General features: G+C 58.3%; 1 protein-coding gene across 1 annotated transcript in view; it reads right to left on the bottom strand.

Moving 5' to 3' along the window:
* COL2A1 (collagen type II alpha 1 chain) overlaps positions 1 to 22671 on the bottom strand; it is a 30351-nt gene that overhangs the window by 5082 nt on the left and 2598 nt on the right. Inside the window, exons 2-42 of the mRNA XM_006091480.3 lie at positions 20790 to 20996; positions 19346 to 19362; positions 19125 to 19157; positions 18988 to 19020; positions 18838 to 18891; positions 18601 to 18702; positions 17560 to 17637; positions 16885 to 16929; positions 16733 to 16786; positions 16267 to 16320; positions 15462 to 15515; positions 15045 to 15098; positions 14857 to 14910; positions 14515 to 14559; positions 13957 to 14010; positions 10981 to 11025; positions 10466 to 10519; positions 8912 to 9010; positions 8604 to 8648; positions 8413 to 8511; positions 8185 to 8238; positions 7707 to 7814; positions 7273 to 7326; positions 7084 to 7182; positions 6906 to 6959; positions 6369 to 6467; positions 5941 to 5994; positions 5525 to 5578; positions 5127 to 5180; positions 4886 to 4939; positions 4621 to 4665; positions 4335 to 4433; positions 4016 to 4123; positions 3620 to 3673; positions 3288 to 3341; positions 2873 to 2926; positions 2433 to 2486; positions 2036 to 2143; positions 1552 to 1605; positions 1073 to 1126; positions 194 to 355 (exon numbers count right to left, since the gene is read on the bottom strand). Of these exons, the coding sequence (XP_006091542.1) occupies positions 194 to 355; positions 1073 to 1126; positions 1552 to 1605; positions 2036 to 2143; positions 2433 to 2486; positions 2873 to 2926; positions 3288 to 3341; positions 3620 to 3673; positions 4016 to 4123; positions 4335 to 4433; positions 4621 to 4665; positions 4886 to 4939; positions 5127 to 5180; positions 5525 to 5578; positions 5941 to 5994; positions 6369 to 6467; positions 6906 to 6959; positions 7084 to 7182; positions 7273 to 7326; positions 7707 to 7814; positions 8185 to 8238; positions 8413 to 8511; positions 8604 to 8648; positions 8912 to 9010; positions 10466 to 10519; positions 10981 to 11025; positions 13957 to 14010; positions 14515 to 14559; positions 14857 to 14910; positions 15045 to 15098; positions 15462 to 15515; positions 16267 to 16320; positions 16733 to 16786; positions 16885 to 16929; positions 17560 to 17637; positions 18601 to 18702; positions 18838 to 18891; positions 18988 to 19020; positions 19125 to 19157; positions 19346 to 19362; positions 20790 to 20996 (2810 nt within the window). The remainder of the gene's footprint in view (positions 1 to 193; positions 356 to 1072; positions 1127 to 1551; positions 1606 to 2035; positions 2144 to 2432; positions 2487 to 2872; positions 2927 to 3287; positions 3342 to 3619; positions 3674 to 4015; positions 4124 to 4334; positions 4434 to 4620; positions 4666 to 4885; positions 4940 to 5126; positions 5181 to 5524; positions 5579 to 5940; positions 5995 to 6368; positions 6468 to 6905; positions 6960 to 7083; positions 7183 to 7272; positions 7327 to 7706; positions 7815 to 8184; positions 8239 to 8412; positions 8512 to 8603; positions 8649 to 8911; positions 9011 to 10465; positions 10520 to 10980; positions 11026 to 13956; positions 14011 to 14514; positions 14560 to 14856; positions 14911 to 15044; positions 15099 to 15461; positions 15516 to 16266; positions 16321 to 16732; positions 16787 to 16884; positions 16930 to 17559; positions 17638 to 18600; positions 18703 to 18837; positions 18892 to 18987; positions 19021 to 19124; positions 19158 to 19345; positions 19363 to 20789; positions 20997 to 22671) is intronic.

A 22671-nucleotide genomic window follows, 5' to 3' on the forward strand; every position in this document is an offset into this window, starting at 1 on the left:
AGAACTTGAGGACACAGAGCAGCCCAGCCGCCCAGCCAGCTGGCTGCCCACTCTGCAGGGAGCCACACTCTTCCTGCTCTGCTCCCCTCCCCGCACCCCACAGCCCTGCTGCCCTCCCCCTGCCCCATTCTCTGAGCGAGGAAGCCTCTCCTCCCTTGGCCCTGGGCCAGCCCCGGCCTGAGGAGGGACTTACAGAGGGACCGTCATCTCCAGGCTCTCCCTTCTCGCCAGGGGCTCCGGCAGGACCTTGGAGGCCGGGGTCACCGGCTCGGCCGGGGGGGCCACTGTCTCCTCGAGCACCTTTGGGACCATCTTTTCCAGAAGGACCAGGGGGACCAGGGGGTCCAGGGTTGCCCTAGAAGGAGCAAATGCAGGAAGTGAGGACTCAACTCACTTGCCCGTTGGGGCTGCAAAGCCACCGCGGCCCCAAGGACAGCAGTTCCCCTGGGAAGGGCAGCTTGACCTCCCCCCACCCCAGTCTCTCTCTCCGATCTTCTCTCCCACATGACAGTTCTGGGCAGCCAGCCCTGGCTTCTCCAGCCCCTGCCCACTTGGCTTTTTCTAATCTACTTGGAGTCCCTCCTGCCTCCTTCCCTTCGGCCTGAATTCCCCACCCACCTCACCCCCATTCCTCAAGGAAGGGCGCAACTCCAGTTCCTCTGCCCCCTAAGCCTGTGCACCCGCTCCCCCTGCTCTTCTGTGTTGCTGGTGAGCTGGATGCTTTTCCTGATCGCTCCTCTCTCCACTGCACCCCCCTCAGGGCAAGATGTGTGACCTGCACAGGCCGGTGCACAGAGCGCGCACAAGCCATGCGTGTCCATGACAGAGGGGGTTATGCAGCCCCATCCTGCCCACCAGGCCAGGGTTTGAGGGTTCGAGCCCCAGCCAGCTGGGAAGGTTGCCCTCGACCAACAAAAGGGTCACCCCTGCTCCCCTTACTCCTCCCAGGGGAGGAAATGGCACAGGGGTGAGCCTGGGCTCCCTGGGGCCCTGTCAGGACTGGGCAAAACTGTGCAGCCCCTGCCTGCGCCTCACGTGCCCGGAATAAGGAACCAACCAGGAGAGCACTTACGTTGGAGCCTGGGGGTCCGACGCGGCCAGCAGCTCCGGGGAATCCGGTGGCTCCCTATGTGAAAAGAGGAGAGCCCCTGAACCCCTCGATCCCTCGGGAGCTCTAAGAATTTAATGTGGGGGTTCTGAGAGGCCCGTGTGGAAAGGGCCCCGGAGCCAGAGGGGAAAGGGCCTGGTTGGGCAGCTGTAGCTTCTCTGCCTCGGGCTCCTGCAGGGGGCGCAGCGGGGCACTCAGCACCCAGGGCTGTCTCCCAGGATCCCTGCGCCCCAGCAGAGAGGGGCGCCCTCCCTCGGGATGGGCTCAGACAGGGGCAGGAGCAGGACTGAGGAGGGAGGAGGGGGTGAGTCCCAGAACACCACAGTGGAGCCCCTGAGGCCAGGTCTTTGTGAGGCCAGGGGTGCGGGTGTAAGAGAAGCTGCTGCCCCCACAGCACCCGCCCCCCACACCTGGGTCAGGGAGGGAGTGGGGGCCTCACTCACCGGGGGGCCTTGAGCACCTCGGGCTCCTTTAGGACCAGTCACACCAGTAGGACCCTGGGAGAGAAGGAGGGAGAGAGACAGTGAGGCCTGCTCGCCCGGGGGAGGGCCTGTCTGAGCCCCAACAGTGGACTCCTGAGGGCTGATTTCAAAGATGCAGCTTTCTTGGCACTAACTCCCAGCTCAGAGAAGCTGTCACAGGCAGGCCTGCCTCCCCGGCCACCTACATCTCAGGGAGGAGCAGCCCATCAGGCATTCACAGAGCCAGTGACCTCTCCCCGGCACCCCTCTCACCCCCAGGAGACTGGCTGCTCTGTTCAGGGCTCTGCACCCTCAGGGAGACAGAGCTGCACTCTGTCCATCCCCCAGCCTCCACCACACACCCACACCCACACCCACACTCACACCCACACCCACACCCAGGAAAATAAAAGCCAATTCATCTACTTGAGCCTTTATCCCTAAGTACGAACTCGGCACATCTCACCTGAGGCCCAGGAGCTCCAGAGGGGCCCTGCGGCCCGGGGGCACCAGCGTCGCCTTTCTGGCCGGCCTCTCCTTGCTCACCCTTGGCACCTGGCTGGCCATCAGCACCCTGTCCCAGGAAGGGGGAAGCAGTGGGTGAGGGGAAAGCCAAATATTTGTGGTTCTTCCCAAAGGGCCTGAGACTCTGAGCGGGTATGTGTGCGTGGTCTGTCCACCTGGGCCTGAACGTTGGGCCTAAGGACTGTTGTATCCGTGCGGAGATGGAACAGGAGAGGAGGGACAGGACCATTTCTCTCTTGTTAAACTCTGCCCCTCCCTCCCCACAGGCTGCGAGGTGCCCTCAGGTCCCGGATGTGGAGCTGGCCTGAGTGGAGGGGCTGGCGGAAGGGTCCACTTACGGGAGGACCAGCGAATCCAGCGGGTCCGGGAGGTCCGGTCTCCCCACGTTCACCCTGAGAGAGAAGGGGGCCGAGGAGGGGTAAGGCCCACTGCCTGCTCTGTTCCCTCCGCCAGCCCAGAGCCCCTTTGGGCCCGACCCAGCCTCCTGCACTGCACCCCCAGAGGGAAGGCCTCTGAGAGTCGCTTCAGGAGGCTCCGTCCTGAATAAAGGGACCCAGGCCCGAGAGCCTCTCCGTCAGAGGCCCGAGCGCCTCAGAGCGCTCCACCCTGACCACACCATGCAGGTGACCGGCCTCCTCTTCATTCCTCATCTCTCCTCCCGCCCCCCGACCCCAGGGCAGGGAGGGGCAGGGAGGGGCAGGGCCAGGCTGAGGCAGAGCTGGCTCTCTTGCTCCCAGGGGCCTGGGGACAGAGACAGGCTCAGGGGGCAGGTACTCACCGGGGCACCTCGAGCACCAGCCGTTCCCGCAGGACCAGGAGGGCCAACTTCTCCCTGAGGGTGGAAGGGGGAGGGGTCAGCGGGGGGCCCTTTGAGAGCAACGTGCACCTGGGAAGTCCTGAGGATGGACAGGGGCTCTGGGCTCCCCTCCCCACAGTCTTTCTCCTGTTGCTTCAGCCACCACACCTGTGCGTGTTCAGGGCCCTCACTGAGTGCATCCCCCCCCCCCCCCCCCCCCCAGTCCCTCTCCACTCCACAGGGCACACAGCCGTTGACTTTGCTTCTAAGACCCACATCCCTTACTCCTCCCAGCCCCTGGTGGGCAGCAGGGTGGCAACTGATGGGTGAGGAGAAGCAATAACAGTCCTTGGCAGGATATGAGAAGGCTCGATGGGGGAAGGGAGCCAGGACTCACCTTCTCACCGTTGGCACCCGCCGGGCCAGGAGGGCCAATGGGACCTGTCAGACCCTGGGGAGAGAAAGGGCAGAGGTGAGGAAGGCAGGGAGAGTTGGTCTGGGATGTGGAGCCCAACAGGGACTCTGGGACCCCACACCCGATGGCCCCAGAACTCCCTCTCACCCTGTGGCTCCCAGTTTTGACAGGAAGTCCCGGTGGTTGCCCAGCCCAGGCAGCTGAGATAGGACGAGGGACTGCACACATACATGGCCCCTCCTCCCCGAGTGCAGGGCTGGGAACCTATAGGGCCCCCTGCATCTGGCCCCACCCAGCCCCCAGCATTCACTTACTCGTCCACCGTCCTTCCCAGGGGCTCCCTCTGGGCCTTTCTCACCAACATCACCCTGTGGGATAGAGAAAACGGGCCATCTCAGGGGCCAGGGTCACTCCAAGAAGCCCTTTGCCAGCTCAGTGTCACCCTGGATGGGGCTCCAGGGAGAGCTCGGACTCTGGCCGAGAGGGTTTGCTGGGGCCTAAGGGTGAGTGACAAGGAGTAACAGGAGTGAGATGGAGGGAGAGGTGGGGGGAGGATGTCACTAAAAGGCACACAGAGACTTTGGAGGGGGGTCTCCAAGTCCCTCAAGACAGGTAGCTGGGAACCTCACCCCTGGGTGCTGTGGGTCAGGGAGTGAGTGTGGGGGCCACGGAGCATGGATCTGGGGGAGGCACGGCTGCCTGGTACTTACCCTGTCTCCCTTGGGCCCAGAAATACCAGCTGCTCCCCTTTCACCGGGCATGCCCTGCAGACCTGGAGGGCCCTGAGCCCCAGGGGGGCCAGCTGGGCCAGATGCACCCTAGGGGGAGGGGGAGAGAAGGAGTGTGTGGTGGGCAGCCCCTCCCCCAGGATCCCAGTGCCCAGATGCCCCTTTCCCCCCTCTTCCTCCTCTGCCCAGACCTCCTTTCTCCTTCATCTCCCACGCCTCCCTCTCTCCCTTCCTCTTCCACCCTCAGCAGGCCTCCCAGGCCAGCCCAGAGGGCCCTGCCGGCAGGACCAGCCTCACTTACTTTGGGACCATCGGTGCCGGGAGTGCCGGGGAGGCCACGGGGACCCTGGAGGCCCTGGGCACCAGGAGAGCCACGTTCACCTGGGAAACCTCGTTCACCCTGCGGCAGAGACACCAAGGAGCAATTAGGCAAAAGAGATGGGGTGGAGGCCCAGGAGAAGCAGGGAAGTGGGGAGCGGAGGGGGAGCCCAGGACTGCAGGCAGCTGTACTGCTGGGAGGCCTCGCAGGCTGCACAGGGAGAGGCAGGCCCAAGGATGCCATCAGGAGAGGTCAGCAGGACACTCACTCTGGGACCCACGAGGCCGGGGGCTCCAGCTTCGCCGGGAACGCCCTGCAGAACAAGAAGGGTGATTGAAAGACCGGAAACTTTTATGTCCGAGCCCTGGCTGAGCATCCACCCCTGAGCTCAGACTGTCATCCCAGAGCTGGGATGTGGTCCCAGATATCCCGGGCCTCAGGGGCTCCTCGTGCCCGCGTGCCCTTGTCTCCTGGGCATCAGAAGAGATCTGCCCATGTGAACAGGTTGCAGATTCAAAGAGCCCCATACTCACCTGGTCACCTGGTTTTCCACCTTCACCTGGGGGACCGGGAGGGCCAGGAAGCCCCTAGAAGCCAAAGTGACGAGCATTAGCAAAGGGGCGAGCTTGCTGCCCCCACCCTTCAGGGAGGCCCTGCACGGGGCGGGACAAGGCGTGCGGGAACCCTCATTGTCCTGGTCCCCTCAGCCTGCTGCTGCCCCCTGAGCTCTGGAGTGGAAGGGGACTGCAGAGAAAGCCTGGTTCAGCGGCCTACCTGGAAGCCAGATGGTCCGGGAGCACCCTGCTCGCCTCGTTCACCTGAAGGTCCCTGCAGAGGAAACAGCGATGAGCTGAGCCAGCGCTCCAGAGTCCTGAGAGCTCAGCTAGCGCCCTGGGCGGCCATGGGAGGGCAAGACAGACTCCTTCCTGCTCAGTGCAGGCCAGGGGGCTGCCTGTAGGCCTCGCCGTTCTCAAGGACAGCCAGGGTGGGGTCCACAAGGCCTCCTCGGTGGGATACCCCACCTCGGCCCAGGGTTAGTCTAGTGTCCTGGATCAGCCCAGACCCACATCTGTCAGTACCATTGCTGAGTGGCCTGAGGTTCCCCGCCTCTCCGCCTCCATCCCACCAAGCCCTGTCCACAGGGCCACCTGAGTAGCTGGGCAGGTACTTACTGCGGGTCCAGGGGGGCCTGCAGCACCTGTCTCACCATCTTTGCCAGGAAGTCCCTAGAGGAGAGAGAAGGGGGATGTGATGACATTCCTTCAGTTCCGCAGACCCCAGCCCTGGACCGGTGCACTGTGGCCCAGAGTTTCCACCCTCCACCATCCCACACCCGGAACTCCGTGTCCACCCCTTCTCTCCCCTTCCTTCCCTGGCCCCTCCTGTTGCCTCAGTCTGTCTCCCTGGGCTGCTGACTGACAGCAACCAGAAGTCCCCCTGTGGGGACTCCCAAAGGGCCCAGAGCAGATGGGCTCGGCTGCAGGAAGCGCCCCTGCTAATGAGGGGTCCCAGGAACATGCTGCAGGGATGCCTCTCCCTCATGGGTGTTCAGCCAACACCACGGCAGGGCACGGGGGCAGGTACTCACTCTCAGACCAGGAGCACCAGGCAGTCCTTTCTCACCAGCTTTGCCAGGCTCGCCCTGGAGGAGAAAACGCAGGACTGTGAGGTGGAGGGCTTGGGTGGGAGTGGAGTGGAGAGCAGGCTGCGGAGCCTGGGGCTTGGGGCCCGATGGACAGCAAAGGCTAGAGCCGAGAATCAAGCCCCTTCTCTTACACCCAGAGGCATGAACTGAGAGCACTGCCCATGGAGCAATGTCATGGTCTCGGGGCTTAGGAGCCCTGGGTGTCCCCGGGGGCATGCACTCCTACAGGACATGAGGGCCCCAGCTGGCTGAGGCACCAGGGACCCTGCTCAGCCCTGCCCTTGGGTTAACTCTATTCAGGAGCCAGCCCTCTCCGCAGGGAGGGAGGGAGCACCACATGGAAGGAAATGGAAGGGCAGACTGTTACTTACGTTGGCACCTTTGGGGCCAGGGAAACCCATGACACCAGGCTGCCCACGAGCCCCCTGCGGCCCGGGAGGCCCGGGGCGACCGTCTTCACCGGGGGCTCCCTGGAAGAGAGGGCACCGTTCTCAGAACAGACGCTCTGACCACATTCCTCCACCCAATACTACTAAGTGCCTACTGTGCAGCAGGCACAGGACCAGGCACCAGCCAATGGGATTGACCGAGGTTGCGACCAGCAGCCCACACCACACAGTGGGCTCCCTCGGTGACCAGGCACTGTTTAGCTTAGAAGTTTTGCTTCTGAAAGTGCATACCAGGCTTTGTCCTCCCCCAAGGAGTGGCCCAAGTGCACAAGGGGATGACATTTCCAGAGCTCACAGACACTGCACAGGCCACACCCGACCCCAGTACCTACCTACCGTCTGCCCCCTCCCTGTTTATCAAAATCCACAGGCTGTGCCCACCCAAACTCCTGCCTCTCTTCCCACCTGCTTCCCCGGGGATACCCCCACCCCTCCCAGCCCACCCGACGATGGACTTACAGAAGGACCAAGTTTGCCTTGAGGACCAGCATCACCAGGACGGCCAGTGAGACCCTTTGTTCAGGAGAGAGAGGAAGGTGGCGGTCAGAGCAGGTCCCGGGACCTCCCCATCCGGGCAGCACCGGGTTGAAGGGAACACGTGGGGAAGGGCCGAGGGCAAAAGCAGCTCCATACTTACCCGAGCTCCAGGAAGGCCAGGCTCTCCGGGACGGCCAGGGTCACCGTTGGCTCCCTTGGGGCCAGCGAGGCCGCTGGGCCCTCGCTCGCCAGGGGCTCCCTGCACAAGAACAAGAGGAGGCAGGGAGTCAGCGGGAGGCCATTAGACGAGGGATGCAGGAAGGGACCCAGCCCTTCTTCCCTGACCCACCTTGGGACCGGCCAGACCATCTTGACCAGGGAAACCACGGTTGCCAGGAGCACCCTAGGAAGAAGTGGAGAGGAAGAGCAGTGAGTTGGATGGGCCCTGAACCACGTGGCTGCAGAGAAACTAGCCCGGCTCCGGGATCCATCCCTCCAAGCAGTTTCTATGGAGCGGTAGCTACAGCTTGCAAGATTCTGCAAGATTAATTTCTTGGGCCTATCTCCGCCTGTCTGGGAAGGAGCTCAAACTGTTTCATGTCATCCTGGGGTGGGAGACACAAAAAAGGAGAAAGGAGCCCTGTTGCGATGGCGGTGGGGAGAGGAAAGAGGGGCATGGTATTCAGAAGGTCACAGGACTCGGCGAGAACACGGAGCCACAAGGACTTGACTTCCCTCTCGGGGTCACACCCCAGTGAAAGTGGGGACTCCTGGCCCACTTACTCTTTCTCCAGGGGGGCCGATGGGCCCAGCACCACCAGGCTCTCCGCGGGCACCTCTTTTGCCTTCTTCACCAGCAGGACCAGGGGCTCCCTGGGGGCCGGCAGGGCCCTGAAAACCAACACAAAGGAGAAACAGGGTGAGCCCTCACCTGGCCCTGTGCAGAAAGTGGCCTTGATCATTGTCTCGGGGCTGGGGCACTCGGGAAGGGAGGCCATAAAGGATCATCGTGGAAGAGCAGAAGTGGCCCAGGGGAGACAGAGGGTGTAACGTTCAAACTGTTCACAGTGGCCAAGTCAAAGACAAGAGCTGCAGCAGCAACTCTGTTACATGCCCTCCTCTGGGCACAGCCTGAGAGGTCCCAGGTGCGGGGCGGGGCTACAGAGGTGGTGGGCAGGGGGTGGGGGATGGCCCTGGGTCCCCCACCCCCACCCCGAGAGCAGCAGTGTGGAAAGACAAGGACTGATGGGCAGATACTCACAGTTTCTCCCTTGGGGCCTTGTTCGCCTTTGAAGCCAGCAATACCAGGCTCACCCTTGACAGAGAGAGAGGCAGGTTCACCCTGGGTTCTCCCCGCAGACCCTGCCCCCACCTCCAGAAACCCTTTAAGGTGCCCACCCAAGGACACCAGGGCGTGTGCGGGAAGGAGGGAGGGTGGGGCTTGACTGCAGGGTGTCAGTGGGACTTGGGGTTCACTCCAGGCTCTTACCGTCTGACCTTTCGGGCCCAAAGGACCAGTTGCACCTTGAGGGCCAGGAGGACCCCGGGGCCCAGGGAAGCCGGGAGCACCAGCAATGCCAGGAGCACCCTGTCAGTGTGAGCAGAAGAGAGAGGCATCAGGAGAGGATGTGAGGGGGACCAACCCCACCTGAAGGAGCCAAGTCCAAAGGCAACACTCACAGCAGATCCTTTGGCTCCAGGAATTCCATCTGTTCCAGGGTTGCCCTGAAAAGGGGACATGGTCACCATAAAATAAGCAGCAAAGCATAACCCCAGCCTTCCCAACCCTCCAAGGCCGCAGGTCCCGGGGCTGGGCCAGCAGCTGCCCTTTCCAGGCACTGTCCTGCTGATGCTGCAAGGACCGGATGGGAGGTGGGGGTGGGGGACAAGCATCAGGTCAGAGTGAAAGTTTCCCTCACAGCAAAGCAGAGTCAAGTGTCAGGGCCACAGACCCCAGGCCCTTCAGGCCAAAGAGAGGCTGCACTTACAGAGGCACCAGCCGGCCCGGGGGACCCAGGAGTGCCAGGTTCACCGCGAGGACCTTGAGCGCCTTCAGGACCACGAGCACCGGTGGGACCAGCTTCACCCTGGGAGAGACGGAGGGATGGGATGAGAAGACAGAGGCCGCGGACCTCTCAAGGACCAGCAACAGTTTAGGGCCAGCTGTAGGCCTGCACCAAAAGCTGAGCCAGCCATGTGCATCCACCCTGCACGCGAGCACGCGGGGCCACCTGACCGAGCTCGCTGGCCTGGTGACTTCCTCCCCCTGCCTCCTTCTCCATCTCCCCTGGAATCTGTGAACCACCAGAAGCAAATGCACGGTTACACGCTACAGCAATGGGCGCCGTGGGGGTCCCATCAGCACCCACGGGAAAGCCTGTGCCGGGGGTCCCGCCACCCCAGTGTGGTGGGATGATGGAGGCAGGGCTGAGACTGGCAGGTACCTCTATCTCCCCGCTCCACCTATTTTTCTCAGTTACTGAGGGGACGGAGGCCCTGGGCCATGGCAGCTGAGGGCACTGCTCCACTGGTACCGGCTGATGTGAGGACACCGCTCGCTACCCCAGGCCGGCCGTTAGAATTGAGCCAGAATGCCAAGGACAATGCGAGCTAGGACAGCGCCCACTCTGCTCTTCCCTGCTCTGACTACGGTCCAGTTCTCCCTGGCTTCTGGTAGTCCCCACCCCCGAAATGGCTTCTGCTTTTACTTTCATTTTTTCCTCAAAGCTGCAGCTGGTGAGGTCTGGGCTCTGGCAGGCAGTCCCTGGGGAGGGCTGCTGACCTGCAGGGGAGGCAGGGCCTCCTCGGGTTTCTTCTCAGAACATTCTTGCTCACTTTTGTAATTATTATTTTCTAAAAGTCAGGCCCCCTCACCTTCCGCTGTCCCTCTTCACAATGGGTCTCCTTCAGCGGCTCCCAGGGCCTCAGACACTGTCTGGTTGCCATGGAAACCCCCAGGAGCTAAAAGCAACCTGATGCCAGTGACCACAGGGAGGCTCCTTATTCATCTCCTGCCGGTGACAGGGAGAATTCCCAGGGACGTGTGCACTGGAATCCCTGCTGTGCCACCGGGCCTTTCCCTGCACTGGCTGGCCTTCCACTGGCCTCTATTAATCCTCGGAAGGACTCAATTCTCAGGGCTCGGAAGAGCCAAGATCCTGATGAAGCCGGGAGAGGGAAGCATGGAACCGGCTCCCTGCCCCTGTCCATGTCCCTCCAACTCTCTTCTGGGTCCAGAGCTGGATGAGCTTTGCCTTCTTCCCTTCCATCCCTGGTCTTCTGCTCCCTCCCAGGTCTCAGGCATCTCTCCACCTTTCTTGGCCTTCCCCTCTCTGAAGCTGTAACTGTAGTACCTCTAGCCCCTTATCCTTCCATCTCACGCTCCCTTCTAGCTGGTGACTCTGCGAAAACACCTGGCTCTTTTCCTTGGAGAGCAGCGGTGGGGTGGGAGACATTCCTCAGAAGGGAAGGGGACCGTCCAGGGGGCAATCAGCAAAGGACGTGGGGAAAGGGGTTCCTGACTCAACCAGCAGGGCACTCACCTTGGCACCGGGAGCCCCAGGGAAGCCAGGACCGCCAGCAGGACCCACGGGACCCTGGAGGAAGGAAGGGGTACAGAGGTGAATCCCGTGTCTGGGCGGAATCTCTGCAGACCCCAGAGTGAGCGACCCCCACACTTCCCACGCCTTCCCACCTTTGTACTGACGTGGCTCTACATCCATTGAGGCTAAAAAGTCCCTGGATAAAACTGTCCCCACTGCCAGTGCCCCCAGGCCTGGCTTCAGAGGCAAAGCAAGACTCTGGTAAGAAGCAGACTCCTCCCAGCTCTCTCTCTATCTAGTCCTCCTCAAAAAACTGCTGAAAAGGTTGCTGAGAAAAACAAACCATGGCTTTAAAGCGTTATCAACAAGCTCGAGCACCCTGCAAGGATTCCTTCTCTTCCAGGAGAAGGCTGTGCTTACACCAAACAGCACTGAGCCTCACGGGGCTGCTGAAGGGGGCCTCAGGACGACACCTTCCGAGGAGGAAATGAACTTAGAGGAGGAAATGAACTTACCGGAGGCCCTGCAGGGCCTGGTTGACCATCGTTGCCCCGGGCACCCTGTGAGCAAGGAGAAGGAAGCAGACATTGTGAGAAGTGCCACCTCGGTCCCTCCCTGCCCACAGCCCACCCACACAGACACTGGGGCAACGCTGTGCCTGGGTGTCCCAGGGCTGAGCATGAGGCTGGCGAGTGACGAGGTGGGAGCCTCGGACAGAGGAGAGGCCTGGGCTGGGCATGAGCAAAGGGGAACTGTGGGACAGCCCCATGGGAGGGAGCAGCCCTGGCACCTCTCCATGGTGGCTGCGTGAATGAGTACTTGGGGGGGGGGGCTCCAGAGAGCTCATTCTCAGCTTCAATAAAACTTGGGTAATTGGCCAGCTGTTCCATTGTTTCTTTTGTTGTTGTTGTTAATCCTCACTCGAGGATATTTTTTCCATTGATTTTTTAGAGAAAGTGGAAGGGAGGGAGGGGGAGAGAGAAACATCCATGTGAGAGAGACACATTGATTGGTGATTACTTGCCTCCTGAATGGGCCCCAACTCGGAGGGGGAAGGAGGAGGGAATGAACCAGGTAAGTGCCCTTGACCAGGAATTGAACCCTTGGCCCTTCAATGCGCAGGCTGAGGCTCTATCGCTGAGCCACGCCATCCAGGGCCCCATCATTTCTTAAACTTCAGTGTCGATCTCAAATATCCCCACTTTCAAGGCCAAGCTACCATTTAAAGATTCAGAGAACTGAGCCAAAGGAAAATAAAACAACCGCGGAGCAACCTTGACTGGGATCCTCCCACCTGCTCATAGCAGGCAGGCTTCCCGGGCTTGGTGAGCCTCCCTTGAAGCCCTGGTCAAGGCCTCCCCGGGGTTGACTCCAGCCGCCTCTGTTCTCTGGCCCCTCCCTACCTGCTCCTAAGGACACTAAGATGCTCACAGGGTGTCTGCCCAGGAAGAAGCTCCATGATGGGGACAAGGTACCAGCACAGCCCGAGGACCACATCCGAGCTCGCGCCCCCGAGGCTCCTTTACACAGACAGGCAAGGCTGCGGCTCCCTCTCTCTCTAGGACCTGCACTTGGAGGGTTTTTCCCCGGGTTGGTGGTGAGCACCCCTCAGTTTATCTTTCAAGGACCTGCAGGGCCCAGGGAACTTTCACCCAAACTCCAGGCCCCGTTAGGCTAGGCTGGGCTGGGCCCGGCACCTGGTCCTTGGTAGGGGACTAGGGGGGCTGAAGGCAACCTTTCCCGCCCACCGGCCTCTGCCTCTCTGCAGAAGCTGCAGAAGAAGGATGCTTTAGGGGGAGCTCATGTTTTAAATAAGACTCAGCTCTTCTTCCTGGCTGTGCCCCATTTCTCCCGACTGGCATTGAGCAGGAAAGCACGGGAAGACTTAGAAAAATGTCAGAGAAAACGTAAAGCCTCAGCATTGGCCAGAGTGCCTTCTGGGCTGCCCTGGCTGCTTCTGGAAGCTCTGGGGCACCCTCCTGCCAGGGCTCGGCCAAAGGAGAGGCCCGGGCTGGGCATGAGCAGAGGGGAGCTGTGGTGAGGCTCCGAGAGGCAGAGCTGGGGTGGCCTCCGAGGCGCTCCCTGCAGCAAGCCCGGGGGGAAGACACAGCCTGGCCAAAGGGGGGGGGGGGGGGCACGTGACTACAGCAGGCAGAGGCCAACCCAGCCCAGTCCCTGGCCCAGCCTTGCCGCCAGGCCTGCACGTGGAGCTATGTGACGTCAACCTTCTACGCCAAATCCTATGCACACCCTGCCGGCTTGACTTCCGTGGGGGCCGGAACCAGAAAGGTGGACCAAGAAGCAGGGCCCACTGTGCCCAGGAAGGAGGGAAAACAGGGCAGGGGATGCAGCTTGTCTTTGCCCCACACAGGGGCAGCCACCGTGGCTCTGGGCCTGGCCAGGAAGCCACAAGCCAGGCCCTGCTAATCTGAAGGAACAGCGGTGTTTCTTGGCAGGCTCAGCGCTCTCTAATCCCCTCACACAAAGCGACCCTGGGACAGGCACTTCAGCAGCTCTGGGTGACAAATGGGGGTCGTGGCTGCCGGTTACTCCACTGATCTGCTTTTGAGAGCAATTTCTGCCAAACTGATATATTATCTGGAAAGCAGCACAACTGGGTGAAGCTGGTTTGCTTTGGCCAGCCCTGCGCGGACCGGTGAGGAGGGGCCGCAGTGCGTGGGTGGCCGGGGCATGAAGTCAACAGAAAGCATAATCTTTCTTAAACACGGCTTTCATCGCACCACTCGCCTGACTGAGCGCCTACAAGGGCTCTCTACTGCCACGGGATCAGCGCTAAGCACCTGCACCCTCCGGCTGCAAATCCCCTCGCTTCTCATCGCCCCGTTTACAAGAGGCCACCAAAGTCTGAGGCTGCCAAGCATCATCTTAAGCTATGTAACCTTTCTGTGCCTCGGTTTCTTCTTCTCTAAAATGGGGAGAAGAATAGAATCCACTCACAGGATCTGGGGGAGGATTAATGAGGCACGCACGTAAGGCATGGCACAGAGGAGGTGCCGGGAAACGGCGGCCCGGCCGCTGGTGTTGTGTCACAGTAACAGCAGCAGCAGGGTCCTGGGTAAAGGCTCTGTCAGATGATACTAGACGGCTACGCTTTCGAGGGCATCATCTGAGTTAACCCAGAGAACAAAAAGTCGCACGGCACTGTAGCCAGTTTAATTCTGTCCGTAAATTCAAACTGGATTGGCCGGGGAGTGGGTATGTGCCGTTGAGGGGATCGCCTGAATAATCCAGACTGGTTAAGAGAGAGTCCTGTCCTCACCACCACCTTCCCAGAGCCCGCCCCCTGCTCCGAGGGAGCAGACCCAGCCTGGGGATTTGCGATGGCAGATCGGAGTGACCCCCGAGGGATGATGGTCCTCTGCACCTCACAGGGTCGTTCTGAAAGTCAAGTGAGTAACTCCACGTGAAAGTGCCTCGTCGACTCTAAAGTGCGGAGCGAATGGTGGCTTTGGGCCTTGTCAATCACTCACCACAGCGCCTGCAGGGCCAGTCCGTCCTCTCTCACCAGGCAGACCACGGGGACCCTGGAACACACACCAGGACAGCACAGCGTGAGTTGACTCAACAACAGTATGGGCCATCACTTCTCCTGCAGGCCCTTCCCAGACACCGCGGGGAGGAAGCACGCAGGCGCCCTGCAGGCAAAGGTGCACAGGCCTCCGCCTCCCCGCCCCGCCCCCACCTCCACCAGGAGTCTGGCACACCAAAGGTCTGTCTGCCCGAGGAACATGCAGGCGCTCCTGTTACTGACCAGGATCCTGGTTACAGGCACAACTGGCCTCCTAAACAGAATGTTTAAAACTGCAAGCACACAAAGTGTGTTAGGCTATTTCAAGGAAAAGTTAGTGGAGCCTTGACCAAATCGTCTATTGAATGAATTTTGCTTTATGCTCAGAATGTAGATCAGTCTACAGAGTTGAATGTCTACTTTGCACAAAGGAAACACTGTTGTGTGTGGAGGGGCCTCTGCTGGGCTGGAGGGGGTGTCTGCATGTCTGGGGCCCTGCACGGGGGATGCTCGTACTCACCATGGGGCCCGGAGAACCATTCTCACCAGGGGAGCCACTCTCGCCCTGGAAAAAAGATGCACACAGTCAGTGACTGGGACCCCACTGCCCCCTCACCCCCAGAAAAGTCCCAAGGAAGAGGCGGAAAGCTCTGGTCCTCGCCTCGCACTGACACCCCCCAGCCTCAGCTCTGTGAGGGACAACCCCGAGCACTCTTCGTCCATCAGACACAGGACTGGGTGCTCCCACCCAAAGCTGTCCTGACGTCCTGACTCCACCAGCTCAACAGCGTCTCCTTGACTGGGAAGCAAGACTCCCTTCACCTCCCTGCGTGCCCTGTCCCAGGCGCTTCCTGGTCCTCACCTTCACACCCGGGGCACCAGCTTCGCCCTTAGCACCATCCAGGCCTGGGTAACCCTGGGGGACAAGAGAAAACGTCGGTCACGCTGCTGGGGAGCCCGGACAGGAAGAAACACACAGGCCTCCACATGCTTTTCTCTCCCCCAGGGCAATCCCTTCCTTCCAACCCCCTCACCCCCCACGATACTTACTCTGTGACCTTTGACACCAGGAAGTCCTGGGGTTCCTGGGAAGCCGCGAGCACCCTGAAACCCAAAGAGGAGATGTCAGGGCACAGAGCAGAAGGGCCCGGTGAAGGCTGCCCGAGCTGCTAGACAGCGTTTAGAGCCACTGCCTCAGCTGCCAGGGAGCAGGGGAGAAGCCCAGCACTTAGACATTCTTTCAGAAAATCCCAGAACCCCCTCACCTGCCTCACCCCGTCTCATGCAAAGTAGGTAGAAACAACAGCTGCCCGGCCTCCCCTGAGGACCCATGTTAGGATCATAGGCGTGATCATCAGCATGAAGGTGTGATACATGTGGGATGGTTGGAATTTCATTTTGGAAGTGAGCTAACTGAGCTGGATGAGCAGAAAGGGAGGTTTGAGGCTGGGAGAGGTGGGGCTTTACCTGAGGGCCGGGAGGGCCTCTTTCACCAGATTTTCCAGGCTTTCCAGCTTCGCCCTGCAGGAAGAGATGCACCTCAGCTGCTTCGGAGACACGGTGGCATGACGGGCACAGTCCAGACAGCGTCTCTCCTCTCAGCCCTCCATGCCTTCGCCCGCCTGCTGGCCCATCTCCCTCACCTCCTTCACTTTCCAGACTTCCCTAAAGGCCGCTCCCAGGTCACAGGATTCTTGGGGACAGCTATGTGTTGGGTGGGCAAGCTCCTCCATCCCTACCAGTCTCCACTTCCCCTGGGGGCTCTCTCTCTGCTCTTCGGAGCTCTGCTGGCAGGGCTCGCTCCCTAACCCGGGGAGACTTGGCTCTCTAATGCCAATCGTAAGCATTGCTCGAGTGCCACCTCTGTCTCTTCACTTCGTTTGCATCCTTTGTAGACATCCTGACTCGGGCTGACTAGTCCAAACTCATTTACAATTAAGATAATGCTGGCTTGTTGAACGTTTCTTTCTTTGTTTTTCCTTCTCTGTATCTTTTCCCCTGGTGTTCTCCCTCTCCCTTCTCTTGTTTCTCCATTTCCCTTCCTGGAGCTAATGATGTTTTAATTATTTCCCTTCCCAGTGAGTCCACAGCAGTCCCTGGGGCACTTGAAAGTTAAGTTGCAAGCAGGAGTGTAGACAGCAGACAGGGTCCCAGACTCTGACTGACCAGTCTCACCCTTTCGGATGCCCCCGCCCGGGGCCAAGCCCATCACTGCCCAGCACACACCCTCCGGGCCTTTCACAGAGGCAGCCAGCCACTCAGGAATACTCACATCGTCACCAGGCTTTCCAGGGGGGCCCGGAGGACCACGGGGACCCATGGGACCCTGCAAAGGAAGAGCGTTTAAGGGGTGGTTGAAGGGGGAAGACACCGAATCAGTGGACAAAGCTTTGAGACTGTAGTTTGGAAGCTAGTTCCCCTCTAAGGAAGGGAGATAGGAAAACCTCACTTTGTGCTAAGAGAGAGCAAAGGTGCAGGGCAGATCCCAGTGGGAGGCAGCAGACAGCTAGGCCAGCGATGGGCCAAAGGGGGCAGCTAGGAGCGGGTCCCTGGTGGTCCCTGGCACATTGGTTCTCTGTCAGAGTCCCTCATAGCTAAGAAGTGACATCTGGATCTCCGCTGAGCCCTCCACTGTGGGAAAGCCCAGGGCAGAGTGTGGGAAGGGGCGGTGACAGGACTGGGGTCTGAGGGGTACATCTTGGAGACTCCCCAGGAGAAGGGCCCGCGCTGGTACTCACAGAGACGCCGGGTTCCCCGGGTTCACCAGGGTTGCCTTGAAATCCTTGAGGTCCCTAAAAAGTAACGTGAGAACCCAAGGTTGACCCCCACACACGGACAGAGGGCTTGAAAGCAGCTGCGCTGTCCCCGAGAAGAAAAGACCCGGACTTACGGGAGCACCAGCAGGGCCTGGAGGTCCTCGCGGTCCCATGGGGCCCTGCATTGGGACAGAAAACGAGGAGGTTCACTGGAATTGCTTCCCCAGAGGCCTCCGGGGTGCCACCTCCTTCCGGCCAGCAGCCCAGACAAAGGACAAGGAGCTACTCTGTGGGCAGGGGGCCTCCAGTGGCTGCTCCCTCTCATTTCCCACTCCCCATGCAACGATCCATTTTTATTTATAGGCACCATTTGGACAGAAAAGCTGGCCTCGCTTTCTCCTGGACAGCAGCCATGTTTACTAAAGTCTGAGTTTCATTTAGCCTGTGCCAAGTCGAAGCTGCAGGGCTGAGATTTCCTGCTGGAAGTCTTGTGGATGCGGAGAACAGTGGCTGCTGTCTGCATTCTTCAGTTCTCATTCCAAAAGCAATAGCAACTGGCCTTCTAACAGATCGGCCTATATGCATCTCTCCATCCTCATGCTGCTGAGCTGCCCCAGCACATCATTAAAACTGGCATCCATGGCCATTAAACACCAAATGCTTTGGGCTAACTAAATGGGAGGTTACATAACGGATGGAGAAGAGCTGCTCTAAGCAATTATCTGAAAAGTGAGGTTGACAGAGCCTCTGGCTCTGCTAACGGCCGCCTCCTGCCATTTTGGCTGCAAAGAACTGGTGTCTTCTCTTACCATTGGTCCTTGCATTACTCCCATCTGGGCGCCACCAGCCTTCTCATCAAATCCTCCAGCCATCTGGGCAGCAAAGTTCTGCAAATAAACCCAACAACATTAGGAGCTTGAGCTGCCCTAGGTTTTTCCTACTCAGCTAGGTAAGCTATCTCTGGGTAGAAAAACCTATTTAGATAAACTCTTAATTGTTGGAGATTAACCTAGCATTGATCAGGTTCCTGAAAAACATTTTGGAAATGTGATTGTAGATGACAGTGGCATAATAATTTTCCTGGAAGATTAAGTGTTATTTGGAAGAGTATTAGTTATTTGCATTTCATTTGATAAAATTATTATTTTTAATTCTAAAACATTAAATATGTTAACATATATTGAAAAATATGACTACAACTTCACTTTTAAAAGTTCCCCCCCCCCCAGACCTTAATGCCCAGCAAAAGACTAAAATCAAGGTCTTGAAATATTTTAGGAAGGGATGTAGTAGGCGTCAGTGAGTTTAAAGTTTAAACATTTAAAACATAGCAAACATCAAAATGGCAAACCTGAAAAAACTGGGCAATAATATAATTTGTTGATTGGTTTGATTCCAAAAACGACTTTAGCCACACACCTTCCCTCAGTGGGGCTCTTTCATGAGAATGAATAGTTGCTTGGAATGTACTTGGCAGGGACCGAGAATAAATGTCTTCCAAGGACAGTGGTCACTCTTCTTCCAGGGAAGTACAAGCGCCCAGTCATCCTCTCCCCCCACCCCCACACCCACTCCCAAGAATTGACCACACAGTACAGACGCCAGGGAGCCAGGTAACTGGAGACTTTCTTTGCAGAAACCCAGTGAGTGAAAAAAGTCAACCCTTAGTGCCACAGTCTCATGCCTAATATGTGATTCCACTAAATTACAGGCCTGGGGGCGAGGCCCATGGGCAGGCTGTGTACACACTGTTGGCAGCCCTGGGAGCCAGCCAGGTAGGTGTGAGTAGCAATTTAGAAGCCACATTTCTGGAGGGACATCCTAAAGAAAGGGGACATAAGGATACTTACTCCACCAAGGCCAGGGGGACCAGGGGGGCCAGGAGGGCCAGGGGGGCCAGGATTTCCAGGGGTCCCAGGCTCTCCATCTCTGCCACGAGGTCCAGGGGCACCCTTGGCAGAAAGAGAAAAAGGCACCCATGTGAAGCAGTGTTAGTGCAAGAGCCATCTGTCCACTGGCTGCCCTTGAGGTGGTGGTCAGGCACGTAGGGGGCCTTAGAGGGCTGGCAGCATTGTTTCTCTACTCACTTTTTCACCTTTGTCGCCACGATCACCTCTGGGTCCTTGTTCACCGGCAGGTCCCTGAAGGCGAAGAAATGTTGAGATCACAGCAAGACCAGCGCCTGCAGATCAGTGACTCGAGGAAGGGGCAGAGGAATGGCTTTCTCCCTGTCTTACCTGAGGCCCAGGGGGTCCTTTGGGTCCTACAATCTGTGAGAGAGAGACCCACAGAACGGCAAGTTAGAGGGGACCACAAGAAAATGACCCAGTGAGAGCAATAGAAGCCACGTGGTGTGAGAATAATCTTTACTTACATCCTTGATGTCTCCAGGTTCTCCTTTCTGTCCCTAAAACATGACACAGTCTCAGGTTAGAGCCGAGCAAGCCCACCAAGCCCCAAACACAACATCCTGCCCAAGGTGCCCTCTGAAACAGACCTCTGCAGACATCTAAGAAGTGACAGGCTGCAAGAGCAATAGCATTGCTTCTGAAGAAGGAACTAGCAAGGCCAACATAAAAAAGAAAAAAGCCTCACCTTTGGTCCTGGTTGCCCTGCAAGTGGAAAAAAATAGAGAAGGAGAATGTAAGACTTGTGAGATAGAGAAGTCCGAGCTCTTGTCACTCAAACACTCTTTAAGGAATCAAACCCGAAGAAGGACACAACCAAGGAAGGAGGCAGCTTCCTGTTCCTCCACTGAACCCTCTGCTGGGTGTTAGAGTTACTGGGGTCCTGGGGTTGCTGAGGTCCCATGAGGAACAGAGATGACCCAGACTTTGTTATTCCAAAAGCAGCCAGCATGCAAGGGGATGGAGCGGGGCCAGTGGAAAGAGAAAACAAGGAGCTCAAGATCTAAGCCGCCACCCAGAAAGCCCCGAAAGCAGTAGGTTCAGTCTCTTCTTTCCCCCACCATGTCAGAAGCTCTTCCCGCACAAGCCCCCCCAGAGGAAGTTAGGTAGTTAAAAAGGTCTTACATTCAGGCTGTGTCTCCTTGAAGCAAGCACAGAAAACAAAAACAGCAGGGCATAGGCGTTATAAAGGGCATTGCAGCCAGTGCCACCCCAAACCAGTGACCTCTTGCCCTTTGTAACAGCAACAATAAAGGCAATCAACACGTCACTCAGAGGCCCCCTCAGAAATGACCTGGGAATCCGGACCCTACAAGCAGCTCCCCCAAGCAGCTCCCCAGGGCTGGTGCAGTGTTAAGGAAAGGCCACCTCTCACTTCCTTTCAACTTCTTCTCCATCTGAACAGAAAGGGACCAGTGAGGCCACCCACGAGGCCTAGACATGGGTCCCCGTCCCTCTGCAGGGAGACGGGGCAGGTAATTGAGTGCTGGGGAGGTCACCGGCACACACATCATCCGCCAGCACTGATTCCAGCTGGGAGTCAACTGCCCACCAGAGTGCAGGCACAGGACGCAGCCCCAGCCCCATCTCCACCTTCACCACTCGGACACCCAGAGCCCAGCTGCTCCATCTCTTGCTAATGTGCTTCTGAACTGGCAGTCCACTCCAAGAGGTAGAAACAAAAGGAATCTGCCGTCCGTGTTCCCACCTCAGAGACGGAGGCTGCCCTCTGTCTCCCGCGGCCAGCAGAGGCTTCTCCTCACTGAAGACCCTCTCTTTAGAGGTCTCCTACGGAGAAGGAGGAATTCATCTGGGGCTTGGCCAGATGGACTGTTCGAGCTCCACTGTGGCTCTAATAATGTGCAGGGACATTCCAGAGGCACTTTGTGGAATCACACCTGTCCTTCCACGTGTCTGGGAAGCATATATTTGGGAGGACCCTCTAATGTTGGAGGCTCACTCGAGTTTCAACCTGCAAGCGAGAAGTGGCCTTTCCTTTCAGCCTCAGCTGCTGGGGCCCCATGGATCACCAGCCCCTCCGCCCTTCAGAGATGACCAGCATCCATGGGCAGGCAGTTGCTGCACCTGCAAGTAATTTATTTATGTGGAACGGGAAATAAATAAATTACGACCACTGGCAGTGGCGAGGTCAGTTGAGCAGATGGGGCAGCACTCTCCGAAGGGGGTCTCGGGGCTGAGGCAGTCTTTCATGTCTTCACAGATTATGTCGTCGCAGAGGACGGTCCCAGTGTCACAGACACAGATCCGGCAGGGCTCGGGCTTCCACACATCCTTATCATTATACCTCTGCCCATCCTGCACACAGCTGCCAGCCTTCTCTGCACCAAGGGTGGAGCAGGAGAAGCAAAGAGCGAAGGGAAGGAGGGGGTGGGAGTCAGAAGAGAAAAAGAGAAAGAGGTTGCAGTCAACTTGACATCATTCAAATGCTGAAGCATGTGGCCTCGGGCCACCCAAACATAATGAACTTGAAAATTGTTTTTGTAAGGCATCATTCATTCTTCCATGTAGTCAACAAGTATTTATTGCGTGCCTTGCACTATGCAGTCTATCCACCAGTGAAAATCCGGAGCCAGCAATGAAGGCGGGAGGGGAAATAGTGTGGGGGGGGGGAATATTTTTTGTTGATATAATCTATATTCCTACTTTCCCTTTCTCCCTTCCTCTAGCATGAGCCCTGATAAGGGGGCGGGGGGCGGGGGGGGGGGGGGGCAGCGGCAAATTAGAGTGGGAACAGGACGAGATGAGACTCCAAATGGGAACTCAAGGACTGTACAGGTAGACGACTGTACAGGTAGATGAGAGGGGGAAAGGGAGACACCCTCCCCCCAGCACGGAACAGAGGCCTTTTTCTGCCTTCCCCTCGGAATGTCAGGATTTGCTAAATATCACAGAGAGCTAATAGTCAGGAGACATGTAGAAAATTCTACCCACAAAAATTAGAATCTATAAACAGCCAGGTTCCCACTGTGGACATGGGGCGGGGCAGCTGAAAGAAGGAGCTATTAGGATTAGGATCGTGTCCCATTCTTTAAACTATATTAGGATTAGGGCCAGTTGGGGGAGGATAGGCCCATTCAAGCAATACACTTGGACCCAAGCCGGCTAATAAAATGTCCTGGGAGGCAAGCAGGGCCAAAGGGCTCCCAGTGCTGACCTTCGCTGTAGCCCTCTGTGGAGAGGCCCTGCCTCCATCCGTAGGCAACACCCCAATGTGCAGGGCAGGGGGCATTGAATGCTGGGCCTGGGCTAAGATTAACCGGTGAGGGCCTGGCCTGGGCTAAGAATGCAGACCAGGAATGGGAGGGACTAGTCCCTTCCACAGCGTCCTGCCATCTGGCATCCACCCTGCAAATGAAACCTGTGCTGACAAGAGCGCTCAGAGAGCGCCAGGGGCTGAAGAGCCCGCACCACGCGCTAGGGAGCGCCCAGCGCTGTTTTTCTCATCAAAATCCCCAAAGCAATGGCAGCTGCAGGGGATGAATAATAGGAAAGAGCCACAAACCAGGTGGGCGGAGACCGACCCGGGCCTGCCCCCTGCTCTTTAAGCAGACTCTGAAAATCTAAAGATAAACCTCTCTTTTTTTTCTTTTCCACTAGAAGAAATCCTCTCTGCCTTTAGGCAAGACAATCAGGAAGGGGGGGGGGGCGGGGGCAGGGGATATACAGAAGCCGCTGAGACACACCCACCCCTAAAACCGCTGGCACTGTCGAAAGCCCGCGGCGGGGACGGGGAAGGAGGAGAGGTTAATGGCCTCTGGTCCGGACTAAGGAAGAGCCCACTCTCACCTAAGAAGGCCCAGGATAGAAAGAGGGGGAACGGTTGGCAGAAGGAGGGCACCCCCAATGCGGATCGGATTTGCTTGGCAGGCTGCCGGGATGCCGGCCCAGGGCCTGGCCCTGCCTGCCCTGGTGTTAAATCCGTTGGGGACTCTTTGTGAGCGGTTCTGTGCACGGCTCGCCCCCAACACTGGAAGTGGAAAAGGGGAATTAAAT

This window comes from Myotis lucifugus, unplaced genomic scaffold, assembly GCF_000147115.1.
Source record: "Myotis lucifugus unplaced genomic scaffold, Myoluc2.0 scaffold_91, whole genome shotgun sequence".
NCBI classification, from domain to species: Eukaryota; Metazoa; Chordata; class Mammalia; order Chiroptera; family Vespertilionidae; genus Myotis; species Myotis lucifugus.